Genomic DNA, 22,642 nt, shown 5'->3' on the forward strand with positions numbered 1-22,642 from the left:
AGAGACACTTAATTTAATGCGCAGCCTCAGTCCCACTTAAAGGGGTTGTAAAGGTAAATGTTTTTTCACCTTAATGCATTCTATGCATTAAGGTGAAAAAACATCTCACACTGCCGGCGCCCCCAGTCCCCCCGTTTTACTTACCTGACCCCTCGAAAATCCCGCGCTCGCCCCCGCCGTCCTCTTCGCCGCTCAGCCTGGCCGCTGATTGGCTGGAGTGGATGGATTGAAAGCAGCGCAGCCATTGGCTCGCGCTGCTGTCAATCACATCCAATGACGCAGCGCGCCGGGGGGCGGGGCCTTGTGATACAGCGAGCGGCTATAGCCGCCGGCTGTATCACGGGAGCGCGCCCGCAGTGCTTCTCACCAATGCGAGGGAGCTCGCATTAACGTGAGAAGCACCTGCGGGAGGAAGCAGAGACAGCCGCCGAGGGACCCCAGAAGAGCAGGTTCGGGGCCACTCTGTGCAAAACGAGCTGCACAGTGGAGGTAAGTATGACATGTTTGTTATTTTAAAAAAATAAAATTTTTTACTTTACAACCCCTTTAAGGCTAACAACAATACATGGTGCATTAAAACATAACTAGCAAATAAACATTAAAACATAATTATCCCAAAAACGAAGGGATGAATTATACATACTGAAATTAGATAATAAAAAGAAAAATTTAAAAAAATATATATATAATGATCCGATGAGTTTGTCCATTGGAAAAAAACAAGAGGAGATGAGTTACTTGTAATTTCCAAAATAACCTCTAGATGTCAGTATGTAATATAAGAATTTTTCTACCACTGATTAAACAAAAGAAAGAGGGATTTTTTTCCTTGACTGGTTAATAGTAATTGTCTTATAAAAAAAAATATATATATATCTATCCTTAATACATTAATGCCATTATCCAAAAAAAGGAGAAGATATCCCAGCAATAGCTCTGGCTCCAGATGTGAGGAAAAAGACAAAAAGCCCACATCAGAGGCCAGAAAAAAACGCCAAATAAATTCACAAAATGGCAGGAAAAAAGCCTAAATCAAGAAATGGACTTTGGATTTATATTTATATAAGTTTTTTTTGTTTTCTTTTGGGTGTCACCACCCAATTGGGCACTTTATTCATTTATTACTGTTCTTAATATATATTTTGGTTGTAATTTTTTGTTTATTGTAGTGCTGTGATATGGTGTTTATCACTTTAGATGTTATATGATCACCAAGTTTCACATTTTTTGATTGATACTTATATTTGCTTAAGCGCCCCTACCATCAATGAATTAAAGTGCCAATGTAAAAAAAAAAAAATACAAAAACACAGGAATCCACACCCTTTCTACTGCTTGCACCACAAATTCTAAGTACATGTTTTCTTTTTTGAAGGGGATCATTTAGTTTTATTATTTACAGGAAAGAATCACTTAAAAAAAAAAAAAGCAACAAATGAGCTCTAAAGAGTATTCACATAACTGACTGCCCACAGCCTTGCAAATAGACAAAGTGGCAGTTTCTATCAGAGGGTTCCTGCACAGGTTTTAATTTGTGACAAGTTCCCCTTAGCCCTGGTTCACATTGCCGTGTTTTGACATGTCAAATCGGCAGCAATTGACGGCAATGGCACCATCCTAATCGGTGCGACACTGCATTTGCGGCACCGCACCGATTTCAAAAAGTAGTTTCTGTGCTGCTTTTTGCGATTTCAGGGTGCAAGTTTCCATTGACATCTGTGCAGAAACCCACACAGATGTCTGTGAAATCGCCAGCGAATTCGGGACTGACATGCGGGAATGAAATTGTGCGAGTTTAGCTAAACTCGCAGGGCTTCATTCCCGCAGCTTAGTGTGAACCTGGGCTTAAAGCTAAACTCCAGGAAACTCCCCCACACTGCAAAGGTCAACTGCTCATTTAGGTCCAGGGGGCATGGAAAAGTAGATTTACTTGCCTGATTCTCCACCTAGGCACTATGGTATCATGTGAGGTGGGGGAGCTTCACAAGGAGGTTGGAGGGAGGGGATTTGTGGTGGAAGGGGGAATTTGGGGGGCTGCAGAGGAAAAGTATTGTTCAAGGAGAGGGATTTGGGGGGGTGCAATGAGTGGTGATTTAGGGGCATTTGTGCTGGGAGGGGAATGAGGGGAAAAAGATTTGTGCTACGAGGAATTGGGGTCAATTTGTACTGGTAGGGGAGGATTTGAAATTGGGGGATATTTGTACTAGGATGGGACATTTTAGGGGTAAAGGATTTGTGCTAGGAGGGGTGAATTTTCTTGGGCGGGAGGATTTGCGCTGAGAAGGGGGTCTTCAGCATGGGGCAGATTTTTGCTAACACATAATGCTCAAATATCTTGGGGGGTGGGAAGTGCAGTTTAGCTTGTTCGCCCTGGCTCTAGATGTCCCGGTACTGGTACTGACATCACCAAGAATGATTCAAGGACAATAGCCCTGCATTGGACACTGAGGGACAGTCCACTGGGGTAGCAAGAGGGAGCGTTGTCTGCCGGGGGCAGAGAGAATCGGTAGGTAAACTGACTTTTGACACACTGTAGACTAAATGAAAATTTTTAAGGGAGAATTTTGAGGTTACCTGGAGTTTAGCTTTGAAAAGGATAAAGTGGAAGAAACAGCAAAGTATAGAAGTAGCACACTCCTCTCTCGTTATCTATCCTTAATTTGTTATCTTGCTCTTCAATAAAATATTGCACAGTACACTCTTCTCCTCCATCCCTAGAGGCGATTCAGTTTGCATTGTGCGCTATACAAGTATTTCATCCCCAGTTTCTCATGCTGCCCTTTATTATAATTTGGTTTGACACACTACCCTCACCTATCCCCAATTTGTTATGATGTTGGCCTTTACCATAACATGGTATGGTAAAGTAATATTCTGGTTATGACAGATTGTATCCTAACGGGGAGAGACGTGCATTAGAAAAAAATATATAAATCCAGAAAAAAGATTTAGTTATAGAAATAAATGAATGGCACTGAAATATATTATGGAAAGAAAGTTTATCTTCAAGTTTTAAGGAAATATGGAGATAAACTATTTGTATATTCTGTACCTATTTTTTATTTTTTTTTCAATACAAAAATGAATACCAAACAACACCCAAAAAACACTTAAAACTTTAAACCGTGCAAATGGCTGTTCAGTGGTCGATAAGTCTAGCAATAAAACGCGGGTCTAAGTAAAAGACTCTCACTGCAAAAAAACTAAGCTTGTGGGTTCTAAAAACCTCGGAAAATGCAATTAGTTAGCGCAATCAGATGTCCCCTGCCCCATTTCGAGGCACATGTTGGCATCTGTGCTGATAATGCTTTAATATAACAAGTGCAAGTCAAACATGTACAGTTTGTAGTCACATTCATAATTTCTCTTTCTGTAGAAAAATAGAAGTATATTCCCTGAATTTCAACATTTAGAAAAGTAAGTCGATTTTTTGCTTTTCATTGTAAGAACTGCCTGGCCCTTTCTCTGGTCAGACTCCTCACAGAGGTAGTTCTACTCCATCTGTTATTCAAGTTTTATTCACTCTGAGATGCGTTCTCCTCATCGTCATATCGCACGCTCCTTTTGCCCTGGTTCCGTGTATAGATCTTACTGCGACGTGTTAACTTTTTGCGGCTTACAGTGCCCAGATCTTCCCAATTGTCATTGCTGCTGCTCCTCACCTGCTTTCTCTTTTGATCAGTTGCTTTAGGTCTCTGTGAAGAATTCCTCTTGTTCATTCTGTGTTTGATGACACTTTTGTTGTCTGAGAGAGAGGACCCTGAATCAGAGAATTGGGCTCCGTTCTTTTTAGACAATGAACTCTCTCCAGAGCTGGAGAAGTTACAGTTGTTATATTCACTTTCTGAATTGGAGGTGTCTTCGGAGTCGCTTAATTCTTTTGTTTTTTTAGCAGGAGGAGATACTACAAAGGATACGTCACTCTTTCGCTTTTTGCTGACCAAAGTTTCAAATGCTGAATCAGATTCACTGCCAGAGCTTCTGGGTTGATGAGCAGTCCGGGGCACTGGTCTGTCTAGACAAGGACTCATTAAGTATGCATTAGCCTTAGCTACACAATTGGTCAGGACTACCCTACATTCCTTTACTTGTCTACAGCTGAAAGTGTTCTGGGCTCCCTTTAATACTGTTACAACACTTTCTGGGGAGGACGATGAGTCAGATTCCACAATGCACCTATGAGAATTGGTGGCCAGGCGAGGGCATGAAGAGACCAAGCTCTTATCCTTACTTTGGTTGCCACCATTGATATGATGGCTGGAGAACTTACAGTTATTATATTCAATTCCTGAATTGGAGTTGTCTTCGGAGTCGCTTAATTCTTTTGTTTTTCTAGCAGGAGGAGATACTACTAAGGATACGTCACTCTTTAGCTTTTTGCTGACCAAAGTTTCAAATGTTAAATCGGAATCACTGTCACAGTTTCTTTGTTGATGTGCAGTCCGGGGCAATGGTCTGTCTGGACAGGGACTCCGTAAGTATGCATTAACCTCAGCTACACAATTGGTCAGGACTATCCTACATTCCTTTAGTTGTCTATGGCTGAAAGTGTTCTGGCCTCCCTTTAATACTTTTACAACACTTTCTGGGGAGGACGATGAGTCTGAGTCAGATTCCACAACGCACCTACAAGAATTGGTGGCCAGGCGAATGCATGGAGAGTTCAAGCTCTCATCCTTACTTTGGTTGCCCCTATTGACATGATGGCTGGAGAACTTACAGTTGTTATATTCAGTTCCTAATTTGGAGGTGTCCTCTGAGTCATTTAATGGTTTTGTTTTTCTAGCAGGAGATGCTACCGAGGAAGCGTCACGTTTTCGTTTTTTGCTGACCAAAGTTTCAAATGCTGAATCAGAATCACTGTCAGAGCTTCTTGGTTGATGTACAGTCTGGGGCAATGGTCTGTCTAGACAGGGACTCCGTAAGTATACATTAGCCTCTGCTACACAATTGGTCAGGACTACCCTACATTCCTGGAGCTGTCTATGGCTGAGATTGTTCTGGGCTTCCTTTGATACTGTCACAACACTTTCTGAGTCTGAGTCAGATTCCACAATGCACCTACGAAACCTTAAACAAGTTCTTTTTGGGGTCTTAGAGGCTCTCCTCCTTCTGTGCTCTTGATCACTCTCACTCCCAGTCTCTTCCTCACTGCTATCTAAGAGCAGTTTCATGGCCCTTGCCGCAGCTGCCCGTGGTGGCATTGTTCTGCTGTTTTTGCTTACACTACAGTCACTATCTGAAGTGGAGGCACTGTCTTCCACGTCAGTCATACACTTTATCTTATTGGCCGCCATGGCAGCGGTCTTGCGGAGAGTTTTCTTCCTTATTCCCTGATGAGAGTTTTCCTCAGATGCAGAGTCTGAATCATCAGAATAACTTCCAATTTTCTGTTTGACAGATGCAGTTCTCCTTTGGTTATTACACTGAGATGCTAAACCAAAAAAGAAAAACAAGTTATATTTCTCAAAAGACCAAAAAAAATGAGGTATGGGCAGAGTATTTGTACACAGACCTCTTGCTTCAAGGGAATGTTTGAGGGGATAAATATGAGCTGCTATTTCTGCCTTTTTTATTTTAACCACTTTCCACCCAGCCTATTGTCAGATGATCACTGGGAGGGACATTCGTCATTCAGGGCGGATGTCATATGATGTCCTCCCCAAACACGCCTCATTCCAGCGCAATCTGTCACCAGCTGTGTCCACTATATGACTGATCAGTGTACCAACCTGCTGTCGGTACCATGTGATCACTGTGACCAATCACAGCAGATCACATGACAATTGTAAACAAGGAATGACTTTAATTAATACAATTTCTTATGTACAATTGTGTTGCTAGCTGTGATTGGTCACAGGGATCACATGTTACAGACAGGGTCAATCACAGCCCATCTGTACTGTTGTGAATTCATGAAGAAATACATTTAATATGCACTGGCAGAGATGAGAGATTTCAGTAGGCCTCAAAAAGTGGATGAACTATAATTTTGATATTATTGAACTCTTACCCTTTTGGAGACCTTTAAAGCAAAATACATGATCTCACACTTTTTGTTTTTCCAAATGTGCAGGGGATTAGTTATCTGTAACTTTTACAAACCCTGTGTTGAAACAAGAGACTGGAACAATGGTAGCTTTTGTCACCAAACAAAAAGATGTGTACTTACCGTATTTATCGGCATATAACACGCACTTTTTCCCCCTTAAAATCGGGGGAAAGTCGTGGGTGCGTGTTATACGCCGATCCCCACTGTCTGCGATCAAAAAAAAACGAGCACGGCCGAAAAATACAGAGCACCGCCGAAAAATACCGAGCTGATTGCTCGGCTCCGCTCGTAGTCCCGCCTCCCTGCTGTTTCTCTAGCGAGCGCTGCCGAAAAAGACCGAGCCGTCTGTACTGTGTACTCGGCTCGGCTTGGCTTGAAGTCCCGCCCATACTGGGCGGGACTGCGAGCGGAGCCCAGCCGAATGCACAGTACAGACGGCTCGGTCTTTTTCGGCAGCGCTCGCTAGAGAAACAGCAGGGAGGCGGGACTACGAGCGGAGCCGAGCAAGTCGGCTCTGTATTTTTCGGCGGCGCTCTGTATTTTTCGGCCGTGCTCGTTTTTTTTTGATCGCAGACAGTGGGGATCGGCGTATAACACGCACCCACGACTTTCCCCCGATTTTAAGGGGGAAAAAGTGCGTGTTATACGCCGATAAATACAGTAAATATACAACCATGAAGACAAAATTTAATAGCTGACACCTTGTCCAACAAAACCTATTGTGTGAATTTTTATGGACTGGTGGACACAGCTAAGCTATCTAATCAAATTATATGTGATATTTGTAGGTCATAAAAGAGATATTATAATTTTAGTATCTAATGATCTAAAGAACTTTGTCATAAAGAAATTATATATGAAAGTGTGATCATAAGTAGAAGTGTTTTAGCAACGAATTAGTATTATGAAAAATATATAATCATGATTATAACTGTCTAAGAATTTAACCTATGTCTAGATAAACAAATATTATTTGGATATATCAGAATTATCCAGTTATCCAGATAAATAATTTTATGTGATATTGATTGATATATGGACTAAAGATTTAATAGATATACATTGATATACATATATATATATATATATATATATATATATATATAAAACCATTTTATACAATGGGGATTATTCAAAATTATGTTAAGCGTATTTTCTATTATATCGGTTACTATCATTCCTGAACACTAGAGATATATTCGTTAGAACATATATAAAAAACGAATGCATAATATAAAAATAAAAATATTAACCTAAAGAGATAAACACCAAACATATTCGAGACACCTGGTGGTTGAAGGTGCTATTACCTTAAAATCATTAGACTCTTGGGAAAGGTAACCATTACATGTTGCCTGCCAATGAGGAGGGAACACATACCTTTTGGGCAGAACTTAGTATAATTTTATGATCTTATTGTTTAAGAGGATATTTAAGAAGCAAGAAAGATGACAAAAAAGGGGAGCTCAGGGACACACCCTGGGGGGACACTGGAAGACTCCCAGACAAACTGATACTCATGCACCATGCATGAATACACATTTTTACATTCACGAAAATCCCTGCTCCTTGGAACTCGGAGGTCACACAAAGTAATTCCTCTGTAAGAGAATCCACGTTGAAAGCCACGGCAGCCATCTTAAAAATCCTGGTAACCAACAATCCAGACTAATAGCCATTTTGGAATGGGTAAATATGCCATGTCGATTATATATTGCATGTTCTCTTAAATATTGTATTGAATATTCTATTATTGAAAATTGTTCTCCCGAATCAATAACCGCCTTTAAGATTTTTCTCTACATTCAATTTTTCATTATACATTTCTTTTTGCATAGATGCCACTTTCATTGACACAGAAACGTCTAAATTATTTCACATTGTTAACCACTTATTTACCTGCAGTATAGTAACGGTTGGACGTGTGAAATACAGACGTTCTGTTCAATTGTCAATTATTAAAAGGTAATTGATTCTACTGAGAAGTGATCATGGTGATATTAAGTCCAAAGTACTACACTCCCATTTTGTGGGTGTTTCCATTAATTGTAAAGGTGTTCATGTGACGCAATCGATATTTTAATTTCATGTAAATATTTGTTTTTTGTCAACCAATAAATTTAACTATTTTGTATGATCACTTGTCTCCATGAATAAGTTTAACATGTATAGACTGTGTCATATAGATTGATTTTGTATCTTAAAAATATCGTCATTAAAATTTACTTAATAAATACTGTGCTGGAAACTGTCCTTAAAAAGCACAACCGTACCATGTGATTAGCTGTGGGCAATCACAGCTAACCACAATAGAAAACATGGAATGAATCAGTTTCACTCAGTAAAACGGGTTGCTTATACCAGTGAAATTCACTGGTATAAGCAATCATAATGTGTAAAAAAAAAATCCTGATTACTTCCCCAGAAAGGGAAACTTTTTTGGTCTTTTTTCCTTTTTATAGTAAAAAACAAACAAACACAGCTATTGAATACCACAAAAAAAGACCTATACAGTGCCTTGAAAAAGTATTCATACCCCTTGAAATTTTCCATATTTTGTCATGTTACACAGAAACCACTTTTATCTGAAAAAAACATTGAACTAAAGGCCCGTAATGTAACAAAATAGGTAAAAAGCGAAGGGGGTGAATACTTTTGCAAGGCACTGTAAGCTCACTCAGATGGTGTCATAACTGCTTTTTAAGATATACGTAGCTTGCTCGACTAGTTTTGCGCCAATAAATGTGCTTCTTCTGGAGCTAGATCAATACATATTAGAACAACATTCTTGCTGTCAAGGAGGCAGAACACCCTAATGGACACAGATGGAGCAGCAGGGCAATACAGAAATAGACCTAGATCAAGGTCTCTAGAGGTATAACTGTATACATGAGGCAAGTGTCTCTACAGAAAAGGCTTAAGGCAAAAAATGCCAGGGTCATCAACTGATCAAATCTGAATGTAAAATACATGGGAGTTCGTAAAGGTCCAAATAGTATCTCAAAATAGATGCCGGAACCAGAATATGGTATTTTTCACAAGAAATCACAGGGCCAAACACACACAAGGCTCTTAGATAAGGTAAGATATATGTTCACATGCCATCCTGGAACATCAAGTGGGTGTATCCTGCTTCACTAAAAGCTTTGAACATCTCACGGAGCACTGTTCAATCCATCATCTGAAAATGGAAAGAGTATGGCACAACTGCAAATCTACTAAGACATGGCCATCCGCCTAAACTGAGAGACTGGGCAAGGAGAACGTTAATCAGAAAAGCAGCCAAGAGGCCCATGGTAACTCTGGAGGAGCTGCAGAGATCCACAGCTCAGGTGGGAGAATCTGTCCACAGGACAACTATTAATTGTGCCCTCCACAAATCTGGCCTGTATGGAAGAGTGGCAAGAAGAAAGCCATAAGAAGTCTCATTTGCAGTTTGCGAGAAGCCATGTGGGGAACACAGCAAACATGTGGAAGAAGGTGCTCTGGGCAGATGAGACCAAATGGTAACTTTTTGGCCTAAAAGCAAAACACTATGTGTGGTGGAAAACTAACACTACACATCACCCTGAACACACCATCCCCACTGTGAAACATGGTGGTGGCAGCATCATGTTGTGGGGATGTTTTTCTTCAGCAGGGACAGGGAAGCTGGTCAGAGTTGATGGGAAGACGGATGGAGCCAAATACAGGGCAATCTTAGAAGAAAACCTGTTAGACTGGCGTGGAGGTTCACCTTCCAGCAGGACAACAACCCTACACACACAGCCAGAGCTACAATGGAATGGTTTAGAACAAAGCATATTCATGTGTTAGAATGGCCCAATCAAAGCCCAGACCTAAATCTAATTGAGAATCTGTAACAAGACTTGAAAATTGCTGTTCATAGACGGTCTCCATCTAATCTGACAGAACTTGAGCTATTTTACAAAGAAGAATGGGCAAAAATGTCACTCTCTAGATGTGCAAAGTTGGTAGAGACATCCCCAAAAAGACCTGCAGCTGTAATTGCAGCAAAAGGTGGTTCTACAAATTATTGACTCAAGTGGGCGCTATACAAGCGTACCCCACACTTTTCACATATTTATTTGTAAAAAATTTAGTTGACATGATGACTGAAGAACTTACAATTGTTATATTCAGTTCCTGAATTGGAGGTGTCCTCGGAGTCGTTTAATAGTTTTGTTTTTCTAGCAAAAGGAGAGGCTACCGAGGATGCGTCGCGTTTTCGCTTTTTGCTGACCAAAGTTTCAAATGCTGAATCAGAATCACTGTCGGAGCTTCTTGGTTGATGTACAGTCCGGGGCAATGGTCTGTCTAGACAGGGACTCCGTAAATATGCATTAGCCTCTGCTACACAATTGGTCAGGACTACCCTACATTCCCGGAGCTGTCTATGGCTGAGATTGTTCTGGGCTTCCTTTGATACTGTCACAACACTTTCTGAGTCTGAGTCAGATTCCACAATGCACCTACGAAACTTTAAACAAGTCCTTTTTGGGGTCTTAGAGGCTCTCCTCCTTCTGTGCTCTTGATCGCTCTCACTCCCGGTCTCTTCCTCACTGCTATCTAAGAGCGGTTTCATGGCCCTTGCCGCAGCTGCCCGTGGTGGCAGTTTTCTGCTGTTTTTGCTTACGCTACAGTCACTATCTGAAGTGGAGGCACTGTCTTCCACGTCAGTCATTCACTTTATCTTATTGGCCGACACGGCAGCGGTCTTGCGGAGAGTTTTCTTCCTTATTCCCTGATGAGAGTTTTCCTCAGATGCAGAGTCTGAATCATCAGAATAACTTCCAATTTTCTGTTTGACAGATGCAGTTCTCCTTTGGTTATTACACTGAGATGCTAAACCAAAAAAGAAAAACAAGTTATATTTCTCAAAAGACCAAAAAAATTGAGGCATGGGCAGAGTATGTGTACACAGACCTCTTACTTCAAGGAAATGTTTGAGGGGATAAATATGAGCTGCTATTTCTGCCGTTTTTATTTTAACCACTTTCCATCCAGCCTATTGTCAGATGATCACTGGTGGGACATTCGTCATTCAGGGCGGATGTCATATGACGTCCTCCCCAAACACGCTGCATTCCAGCACAATCTGTCACCAGCCGTGTCCACTATATAACTGATCAGTGTACCAAACTGCTGTCGGTACCAAGTGATCGCTGTGACCAATTACAGCAGATCACATGACAATTGTAAACAAGGAATGGCTTTAATTCATACAATTTCTTGTGTACAATTGTGTTGCTAGCTGTGATTGGTCACAGGGATCACATGTTACAGACAGGGTCAATCACAACCCATCTGTACCATGTGATTAAGCTGTGGGCAATCACAGCTAACCACAATAGTAAACACCAAATGAATCAGTTTCACTATGTAAAAATGGTTGCTTATTCCAGTGAAATTTACTGGTATAAGCAATCAATGTGTAAAAAAAAAATCCTGATCACTTCCCCAGACAGGGAAACTTTTTTTTCTTTAAAATTTTTGGTCTTTTTTCCTTTTTATAGTAAAAAACAAAAACAAAAAAAAAACAGTAGTTATTAAATACCACCAAAAGAGAGCCCTATACAGTGCCTTGAAAAAGTATTCATACCCCTTGAGATTTTACACATTTTGTCATGTTACAACCAAAAACGTAAATATATTTTATTGGAATTTTATGTGATGGATCAACACAAAGTGGCCCATAATTGTGAAGTGAAAGGAAAATGATAAATGGTTTTCAAATATTTTTACAAATAAGTATGTGAAAAGTGTGGCGTGCATTTGTATTCAGCCCCTTTACTTTGATACCCCTAACTAAAATCTAGTGAAACCAATTGCCTTCAGAAGTCACCTAATTAGTAAATAGAGTCCACCTGTGTGCAATTTAATCTTAGTATAAATGCAGCTTTTCTGTGAAGCCCTCAGAGGGTTTTTAGAAAACAGTAAACAAACAGCATCATAAAGGCCAAAGAACACACAAGACAGGTCAGGGATTAAAAGGGTTGTAAAGGTTCGTTTTTTATTTTCTACATAGGTTCCTTTAAGCTAGTGCATTGTTGGTTCACTTACCTTTTCCTTCGATTTCCCTTCTAAATGTTTTTTTTCTTTGTCTGAATATCTCACTTCCTGTTTCTCCTCAGTAAACTTCTCACCATCATCCGAGCGGTGGTTAGTCAGCCAGAACAGCTTACTGAGGAGGAACAGGAAGTGAGAAATTCAGACAAAGAAAACAAAGAAAAAAAAACATTTAGAAGGGAAATCGAAGGAAAAGATAAGTGAACCAACAATGCACTAGCTTAAAGGAACCTATTTAGAAAATAAAAAAGGAACCTTTACAACCGCTTTAAGTTGTGGAGAAGTTTAAAGCAAGGTTAGGTAATAAAAAAGTATCCCAAGCTTTGAACATCTAACAGAGTTCTGTTCAATCCATCAACCGAAAATGGAAAGAGTATGGCACAGCTGAAAACCTGATAACATTTCAGGGCTTTGCAAGAATGGACTTTATAGGCATACTTAAAAATGTATAACAAAATACTTTATTAGTGTAGTGATGACACTTCGGACAAAGTGTCTGTCATGTACAAATTTAGTTTTTGCCTCAGAACAGTAAAGGGGTTCTGAGGGTTAATTGGGTAGGTTTAACTTTGACCTCAGTTTGGCTGGGCTGTGTTAGAGTTCTGCCTGGTCATGTGTACAGTGAGGTGCACATGACAGGCTCAGAACCAGGCCTGGTTGGACGTTTTAGGTATCAGCTTTCCCGGAGCCAGTCAGTGGGTGCGCCCGGCCAACGCTGAGGAGTCTGGGGAAGGGTACTTAAGATGTGGAAGTCACGTGTTCTGGGTTCGTTCGTGAGGCCTTAGCGGTCTGTTCCCGATTCTGGAGTGGGGTAGCCCCACGAGGGGTCACGGTCACAGGAGCGTTCGTCGCTCCACAACATGCTTCAGTTGGCTAACCCCAATAGACCCGCCTGGTCTGGTGTAGGGATCCGTCTGTTCCTGAGTCTCGGAACCGGCTGGTCCAAGGCACAGTAACAGGGAGGATTCAAGGCGTCCAGGTGTGCTCTCGGCTTGGAGGGGCACCGCAGCTCCTGTAAGTGACCAGGGGAGGACTCTTCGGAGGAGGGCCAACAAGCTGGCATCCTGGGAAGTGCCTGATTGCTGAGCTGTAGAGGACACTGACGAATTCACGCTTTTTCCAGTACTGCCAAGGAGACAGAGAACGTTCCAGGTACTGAGGAAAAAGGTTCCTGTTCACTTATGTTACCAGTTACTCAAGGTCAAAGATTTCACAAGTTCTGGATCAAAGTGCTGACTGCCATAATCTCTGGATAGAGATTTGTTCAGCCTTGAAGCGCCCAGCTGCGAGTGGCTACTCTCTGGGTGGTATTAGAGACTTTCTGATATCAGCAGTTCAAGGTGCCTGAGTTTGTTGGATGTTACCCCTGCAAATAAAAACTTTTATGGTGTCAGCGTCCAAAGTTGTTGGGTACTAACTCTGGGAACCCCTAGACGTGGAAGAACCAGCCAAGCGGATGGTAACCAGTAAGCCCAAAAGTTAAGGCCGCTACATTCGAATTCTAACAACAAGCTGCATCGTTATTGGGAGGCGGTGACCAATACCATAAACTCCGTATTCCACATTGTAGTCCCCCTTGAACCCACCAAATGTCTCCTAGGCATCTTGGATGATCTACAGCTAATAGAACCACAGCAAATAGCAGTCAATAGAGCCCTATTCCAGGCTTGTAAACTCATTCTGCCATTGTGGAAATTGGAAAGAGTACCCACCCACAAAGAATGGGTATGTAATATGGGTCATACTCTCAAACTGGAGAAAATTATCTTCCAGCATAGAGGGAGTCCCAGCAAATTTGACAGACTATGGGGTGACTGGTTGGCAGTCCAGGGACTTGCTCCCATGGAGCTGGTAATGGAAAGGATCTTTGGTTAATTTACTTTCCGGTGTATTGTACAAGTAGTCCATACTCTGCTTATAATGACTCATTATCCTCTGCTACTGATCTATAAAAGTATCTATTGTACAAGATTACGCTTTGACTGTGCCCGCTATAATGTACCATAGTATGTGCTTGTCTGACCTGGAATTTGACTGTCGACAATATGCTTTATGGTTGTAATCGTGATGTATATTTGCTTCAGTTTAATAAATGCTATTTCTGATTTAAACACTTAAGGACCGAGCCTCTTTCTGAGATATGTTGTTTACAAGTTAAAATCATTTTTTTTCGCTAGAAAATTACTTAGAACCCCAAACAATATATATTGTTTTTTTCTAACACCCTAGAGCAGTGATGGCGAACCTTGGAACCCCAGATGTTTTGGAACTACATTTCCCATGATGCTCCACTACACTTTGTAGTGGAGCATCATGGGAAATGTAGTTCCAAAACATCTGGAGTGCCAAGGTTCGCCATCACTGCCCTAGAGAATAAAACGGCAGTCTCATATTTACACTAAAATGCAATAATAATAAAAAAAAAAGTGCAGGGTGCAGAGAATGGAGCCAGTGCACATGTATGTGTGGCAGCAGCGGAGCGGATTGCACAGGGGTCCTGTGCGTCTTTGGCTCTGTTTCAGGTCTGAATTCAGGCAATAATTGGGGCCCGATTCATCCCTGAAACTGAGAACACTACTGTGAGCCACATTCTTATTAGGTGTGAACCCACCCTAAAGTGTTACTAAACCCAGGACTAAGGATGGCCGAACTGTTCACCCGGCGGTCGGTTTGCGGCGAATTTTGCGTGTGTTTGCGATTCGCCCGATCGGCGGACTATTGCTGCTGTTTGCCCGGTGGACATATGTGTTTACAGTGTGAAAGAGCTTTGACCCATGATGACACATCCATCATGGGGTACAGGACAGCAAATTGAGACATTTCAGCACATGGACAATTGGACATTCCCCCTACCTTATAAATAGACCAGATCTGGCGGCCATTTTACATTCTGTCTTATTACAGTTTAGGGACAGGACGCTGTGTGGAGCAGGGAGAGACTGTAGTGACACAAATCGCTAGCTATTAGGTCCACAAAAGTCCTTTTAAGGACTGGTATAGGTGTAGTACAGTATATAGGGTTCAGTGCACTGCTATTCTGGTGATTGCAGCAGCCTGTCTTTTGTCAGTGTAGGGACAAGACGCTGTGTGCAGCAAGGACAGTCAGTTTAATCACTAGCTAGCTATTACTATTAGGTCCACAAAGGTCCTTTTAAGGACTGGTATAGGTGTACAATATATAGGGTGCTGGTGCAGGGCTGTGCTGCAAATTATTGCCCTATTCTGCAGCAGTCCTTTATCAGTGTAGGGACTGAGGTACAGTCTGCAAATCACTAGCTACTAGGTCCACAAAGGTCCTTGTAAGGACTGGTATAGGTGTACAATATATAGGGTTGTGGTGCACTGCTGGGCCACCACATGGAAAATAACGCCACCTCACTGAACTCCGTTGGATCACCATAATTATCACTTATTGTTTTTGATAACATCAGCACTTTATTTAAACTTAAAAAGCTTACTCAGATTGTATGCGATTTTTGGATATAATCGCATTGACAGTCTACTTAGTCTTATGCGATTCCTAGACATATTCGCTGCACTATTTCTTAGCACCTTATGCGATTTTGTATAGTCACCACTTTACTGCACCTTTGCACTTCTACATGTACATCGGCAATTGATATTTATCCGTCTGCTTAGACGACTATATAGTTATATAAAATTGTTATTTTTACTTGGACTCTGTCCATAGCACTACTGCACTTTTTTGCTTATCTTTTAAATATTTTTTCACTGGTTACTACAGTTTTATTTTACACTTACCCGTATCACTACAAAGTGTCACTACTATTTTTATTATTATTATTTTTATTTTATTTTTTTATTATCACTTTTATTTACCTGTTTTGCTGTTTATATCAATTTATTGACTCAAGAAGATCATATGATAATTATTACAATACATTATACTATTGTTATATAGCTGGTATATATATATACGTGTTGGTAGCTGTTATGGACTTACAGTGGTGTGAAAAAGTGTTTGCCCCCTTCCTCATTTCCTGTTCCTTTGCATGTTTGTCACACTTAAGTGTTTCGGAACATCAAACCAATTTAAACAATAGTCAAGGACAACACAAGTAAACACAAAATGCAATTTGTAAATGAAGGTGTTTATTATTAAAGGTGAAAAAAAATCCAAACCATCATGGCCCTGTGTGAAAAAGTGATTGCCCCCTAAACCTAATAACTGGTTGGGCCACCCTTAGCAGCAACAACTGCAACCAAGCGTTTGCGATAACGTGCAATGAAGCTTTTACAGCGTCCTGGAGGAATTTTGGCCCACTCATCTTTGCAGAATTGTCCTAATTCAGTTACATTAGAGGGTTTTCGAGCATGAACGGCCTTTTTAAGGTCATACCACAACATCTCAATAGGATTCAGGTCAGGACTTTGGCTAGGCCACTCCAAAGTCTTCATTTTGTTTTTCTTCAGCCATTCGGTGGTGGACTTGCTGCTGTGTTTAGGATCATTGTCCTGCTGCAGAACCCAAGTTCGTTTCAGCTTGAGTACACGAACAGATGGTCGGACATTCTCCTTCAGGATCTCTTGGTAGACAGCAGAATTCATAGTTCCTTTTATCACGGCAAGTCTACCAGGTCCTAAAGCAGCAAAACAGCCCCAGACCATCACACTACCACCACCATATTTTACTGTTGGTATAATGTTCTTTTTATGAAATGCAGTGTTCCTTCTACGCCAGATATACTTGGACACACACCTTCCAAAGAGTTCCACTTTTGTCTCATCGGTCCACAGAATGTCGTCCCAAAAGTCTTGGGGATCATCAAGATGTGTTGTGGAGAAATTGAGACGAGCTTTGATGTTCTTTTTGCTCAGCAGTGGTTTTCTCCTTGGAACTCTGCCATGCAGGCCATTTTTGCCCAGTCTTTTCCTGATGGTGGAGGCATGAACGCTGACCTTAACTGAGGCAAGTGAGGCCTGCAGTTCCTTGGACGTTGTTGTGGGGTCTTTTGTGACCTCTTGGATGAGTCGTCGCTGCGCTCTTGGGGTAATTTTGGGCAGCCGGCCACTCCTGGGAAGGTTCACCACTGTTCCATGTCTTCGCCATTTGTGGATAATGGCTCTCACTGTGGTTCGCTGGATTCCCAAAGCTTTGGAAAAGGCTTTATAACCCTTTCCAGACTGATAGATCTCAATTACTTTCTTTCTCAATTGTTCCTGAATTTCTTTGGGTCTCGGCATGATGTGTAGCTTTTAAGGATCTTCTGGTGGACCTTACTGTGTGAAGCAGCTCCTATTTAAGTGATGCCTTGATTGTGAACAGGTGTGGCAATAATCAGGCCTGGGTGTGGCTAGAGAAATTGAACTCAGGTGTGGACAACCACAGTTATAGTATGTTTTAACAAGGGGGGCAATCACTTTTTCACACAGGGCCATGATGGTTTGGATTTTTTTTCACCTTTAATAATAAACACCTTCATTTACAAATTGCATTTTGTGTTTACTTGTGTTGTCCTTGACTATTGTTTAAATTGGTTTGATGTTCCGAAACACTTAAGTGTGACAAACATGCAAAGGAACAGGAAATGAGGAAGGGGGCAAACACTTTTTCACACCACTGTACCTTTATACTATATATTCCATTTGTTTTGGCCATTTTTACTGGCTTTATTGTAATTTAATTTCTTAATTCCCAAGCACACCACGACTGGTAGTTTACATATTTCTTAGTATAGCGCACCACTACTCTCATACCACTTTCTCCTGGGTTCAGACATTTCCCGTCAGTAAGTGCAGTAGTACTCTAGCCTATTAATATAATATCCCTTCCCATCTTGGCGCAGGAATATATTTTCTTTGACTATTTCTGGGATCCCTGTTGTTGTGCGTGGATGGGGAGAGGAGAACGAGGAGGATGACATTATCTTGGATGATGAGCAGGAGCCAGGCCACCACACCGCTTCCAGTTTAGTGCAAATGGGGGCTTTCATGCTCCAGTGTTTTAACAGGGACCCCCGTATAAAAAGCATAAGGGTCAAGGACCAGTACTGGGTGGCAACGTACTTAGACCCCCGGTACAAACACAAAATGGCGGAAATGTTACCGCCGTCACAGAGGGCTGTCAGAATGGAGCACTTCCAGGCCTTGCTTCGAGAAATGCTGCATTCTGCTTTTGCGTGCGCTGGCAGAGGAGCAATTCCCACTCCCAGAGAAGGAGTTGCGGGTACCAATCCAACAGCGCCTGCAAGAAGAGGCCGGTTTGAAGATGTGTTGGTGACTTCTGATATGAGGTTATTCTTTCAGCTGACCCATCGACAGGTGTCATCCGGATCCAGCATCAGGGAACGGTTAAGACCGTCAGGTGTCCGACTACATTTGGTTAACGGCCAATGTGGATGCTCTGAGAAGTGATGAACTCCTGGACTACTGGGTGGGCAGGCTTGACCTCTGGCAAGAGCTTTTCCCAATTTGCAATGGAACTTTTGGCTTGCCCCTCATCCAGAGTCCCGTCCGAAAGGACGTTCAGCGCAGCAGGGGGGATCGTGACCGATAAGCGCACTCGCCTAGCTCACGACAGTGTTGACTACCTCACATTTATAAAAATGAATGAGGCATGGATCTCGGAGGAATTTAACACATGTGACCAGTAGACCATGTTTATCTCTATAAACGATTTATTTATTCGAGCACACATACCTTTTTTCTACATTTGGCTCACTTCCTTGTACAAAAAAGGCACACCGTACTATATGCCCGTACCCTCCTGTTTGAAGAGGTTGAGCGGTGTCATATTTTTGGGGCCCAGCAGCGAGTTGCTGGTATCAGCGCTGCTGTCAGTGCTCTCTATCTCAGTGCTGGTGTCAGTGCACTCTATCACGGTGCTGGTGTCAGTGCTCTCTATCACGGTGCTGGTGTCAGTGCTCTCTATCACGGTGCTGGTGTCAGTGCTCTCTATCACGGTGCTGGTGTCAGTGCTCTCTATCACGGTGCTGGTGTCAGTGCTCTCTATCACGGTGCTGGTGTCAGTGCACTCTATCACGGTGCTGGTGTCAGTGCTCTCTATCACGGTGCTGGTGTCAGTGCTCTATATAACGGTGCTGGTTATCATCTCCTGCACCCTCTTCATAGCCTAACCTGACCTTTCCTCTCCTCCATTGCCTTCATGCCCTCCTAAGTCCTGAATTGTCAAAATTTCACAGATAAAAAAAGAATGCTTGTAGTTGTCGATCCCAGATTCACTTCATACATGTGTTATGTCAGTGGCCATGTGGTGGGACTATGTGTGCACAGCTAGTAAGTATTTTGTGGCTGAAAATATGACCTGTAGGTTTTTAAAGTTCGCCTGCCATTGAAGTCAATGGGGTCCGCCGCAAACTTTGCGGTTCGCAAACTTTTGGCTGTGTTTGCGTTACATCTCGTTGGAAGTTCATCCATCTATACCCAGGACCCTGCATTCACTATATCTGATCTCTCGCAGTACACCGAACATGGAAATGCAATCGTTTTAGTAAACTCAAACTGCTATATACCTTTTCTCATCAGCAGTATATAGCAGTCTTGTGACCTCTATCAGTGTCTGGTTAAAGCTTGTAGAAGGAGTTTTCATTCTCCTCTGATTGTTCTATGAGGCTGCATGGCCCCTGACCCTCTGTCTGGACAGTGCTGATTGGCCCTGTGCTGATCACATTCACTCTCCAAAGAAATTAAAAAAACCTCCCTAGCACTACACACCAAACTGAGCATGTGCAACTTGTCGCTTGGCTTCTGTTCTATCAGCAGATAGATTGGGGATGATGGAAGAAGGGGAGGATCAGAGAAGACAGAATCAAACAGCCTTTTTACGCAATGCAGAGGATTAACCCCTTGGGGTCCGCAGTGAGTATAACAAACACGCTTTACTGCATATACAGACTGATTTTATCATTGTGGGTTTAGTAATAGTTGTTACCGGCCACTCTGGTAAGAAGAGAAATGTGATTAATTGCTATGGCACTTTGCAAATCATCATTGCTCTCTCCACTGTCCCAATAGATAATATGTCCTCGCTGTCATCATACCAAAGCAACAATGCTAATCACTGGTTGTACATCGGTTGCAGTGCACTGCCTAGGAGAGAGTGGTACTCACCGCCGAGGACAGCTCCTGAATCCCAGGGCAGAATAAGGACTGACTTCTGACCTGATGACTCCTTTTATAAGGAGTTTCTCCTACTCCTCCCACAGCTACGCAGTTTATTTTCCTAGAAACGAAAGTGAAACAAAGTAACGTTCTCCTGGGGGCGGTCTCAAAAGTCTCTGTCGCCACTTCACTGCCGCAAAGTTTTTGACGTTCTATTTAACCCTTTCGCTGCTAGGAAGGTCTTTACAAAAGCGTCCATGCAGCCCCTTTCACTGATACCAGTGTCTAAAAATTCACTTTTACTCTTCTACTGCCACAAGTATCTCTAGAGATTCTGTTTAAAGGAGAAGTACAGCCAAAGCTCATGTGTCTTGTTTTCAGCAGACATCGGGCTGACGGCTAACATCTCAAAGCCCGGGCTAGGCTCGGGAAAGATCATGACCATATGGTCGCAATTCCACCCACATGCCTGGACTGGCACTCGGCGCAGCCTCTCATCGAGCCCCTGAGAGCCTGAGCTGGTCTTTCCCTGCACCCCTCCACTGCCCAGCACTCCAGTAAACGAGGGGGGGAGGAGCATTTGGCAGAGCAGAGGGCTGGTGACTAAGCCCTTGTACACAGTCGTCAGATAATCCGACTGTGTGTGGTATGCATCGGACTGATTCCGTCCAAATCTCCGTCCGACCCAATTTTCCAACATGTTGGAAATATTTCCCGACCAACTGGGCCGGACGGACCTAATCCGATCATGTGTAGAGCATTTTCATCGGACCAAGTGCCACGCATGCTCAGATCAAATTCCTACATCAAAGCTATTGGCTACTAGCCTGAATGTAGTCCCATCGTAACGAAATTACGTCATCACGTTCTGAAAGATCGGATTTTTTGCCAACTTGGCCCGACCGTGTGTATGCAACAGTTTCGGACACAATCCGTCGGACTAAATCCGACGGGCAAAATCCGACGGATTTGGTTGGCAAAATCTCCGACCGTGTGTACGTGGGCTAACAGTCACCAGCTCTCTGCTCATGGGACTGTAAGAAACAAGCGATTTTCTGTGTTTGATCGCTCAGTTCCCAGTGTTACAGCTGGCGGGGGCTAGATGTTGTTACATAAGTAGGGATCAAAGTAACTATAAATCCATAAATGTATTTCATTATTTATAGCCATACTCCAAATGTCTATTAGATGTACTCTTTAACTGCTACAGGTGCCTGGTATCTGTACTCCTGCATTTACACAATCGGCTAGTAATTGCATTCTGTAACACCAGCTGCAATGAGCCTCTTTCGCTCTAGTGCTCCGCCTAGACAATTTGTCATCATCTCCTGAATGCACAGCAAGCAGAGACTACAGCTGAGAGCAAGGGACCGTGGGATATGTGGTCTGAAGGGCCAGGATTTGCATTGGAGCCAGATTGCTTCAGACTACAAGTTCTTAGTACCCCCGAACATTTTATATATATATATATATATATATATATATATATATATTTTATGAGAGGCCCTAGAGAATAAAATGGCGATCATTGCAATATTTTATGTCACATTTGTGCAGCGGTCTTTCAAATGCAATTTCTTTTGAAAAACTCTTTTGAATATACAAATACCGTACTGGTGACCCCACAATAAGTATAAAACTTTTTCGCGGAAGGGAGTTTAGCAAGACTCGTGGCCACAGGCGGTGGTCTCAGCAGGGGGCATTGATAGTTTCAAGAAACTATTAGATAAGCACCTGAACGACCACAACATACAGGGATATACAATGTAATACTGACATATAATAACACACATAGGTTGGACTTGATGAACTTGTGTCTTTTTCAACCTCGCCTACTATGTAACTATGAATTTAAATAAAACTAAACAGTGAAGTTATCCCAATTTTTTAAGTATAATGTGAAGCATGATGTTATGCCGACTAAATAGATACCCAACATGTCATGCTTTAAACGCATGCTCGTGGAATGGTGACAAACTACGGTACGTAAAAGTCTCCATGGGCAATGCTTTAAAAATGTTTACAGGTTACCTGTTTAGAATTACAGAGAAGGTCTAGTGCTAGAATTATTGCTTTCACTCAAACGATTGTGGCGATACCTCACATGTGTGGTTTGAACATCATTTACATATGTGGGCACGATTTACATATGTGTTCCCTTCTGTAAGTGAGCACGGAGGGACAGGGCGCTTTCATTTTTTTTTTTTTTCTTATTTATTTTACTTTTAATTTTTACATTGTCCCTTTAATATTTTCTTTTGATCACTTTTATTCCCATTACAAGGAATGTAAACATCCCTTGTAATAGGAATAAGCATAACACAATTTTTTTTCCTGTCCCTTTAAGGCTGAAAGGCAGAAGTAACGTTGGAAGTCGCTTCCTTCCTCCAAGAACATAGAGACAAGTGGGGGCTACCTTACTCTCACTCGGCTTCCTGC

General features: G+C 42.1%; 1 protein-coding gene across 1 annotated transcript; it reads right to left on the reverse strand.

Annotated features, from left to right (window-relative positions):
* Positions 1-3,036: 3,036 nt before the first annotated feature.
* LOC143981773 (uncharacterized) lies at positions 3,037-20,369 on the reverse strand. The gene is made up of 3 exons (XM_077479862.1): positions 20,213-20,369; positions 10,181-10,897; positions 3,037-5,434 (listed from the first exon to the last, which is right to left on the reverse strand). The coding sequence occupies exons 2-3, from the start codon at positions 10,734-10,736 to the stop codon at positions 3,516-3,518; spliced, it is 2,475 nt and encodes an 824-aa protein (XP_077335988.1). The 5' UTR covers positions 10,737-10,897; positions 20,213-20,369; the 3' UTR covers positions 3,037-3,515.
* Between the last annotated feature and the right edge of the window lie 2,273 nt (positions 20,370-22,642).

Source organism: Lithobates pipiens, unplaced genomic scaffold (genome assembly GCF_037356315.1).
Source record: "Lithobates pipiens isolate NorthernLeopardFrog02 unplaced genomic scaffold, aLitPip1_a1.2 Scaffold_16, whole genome shotgun sequence".
In the NCBI taxonomy this organism is placed as follows: Eukaryota; Metazoa; Chordata; class Amphibia; order Anura; family Ranidae; genus Lithobates; species Lithobates pipiens.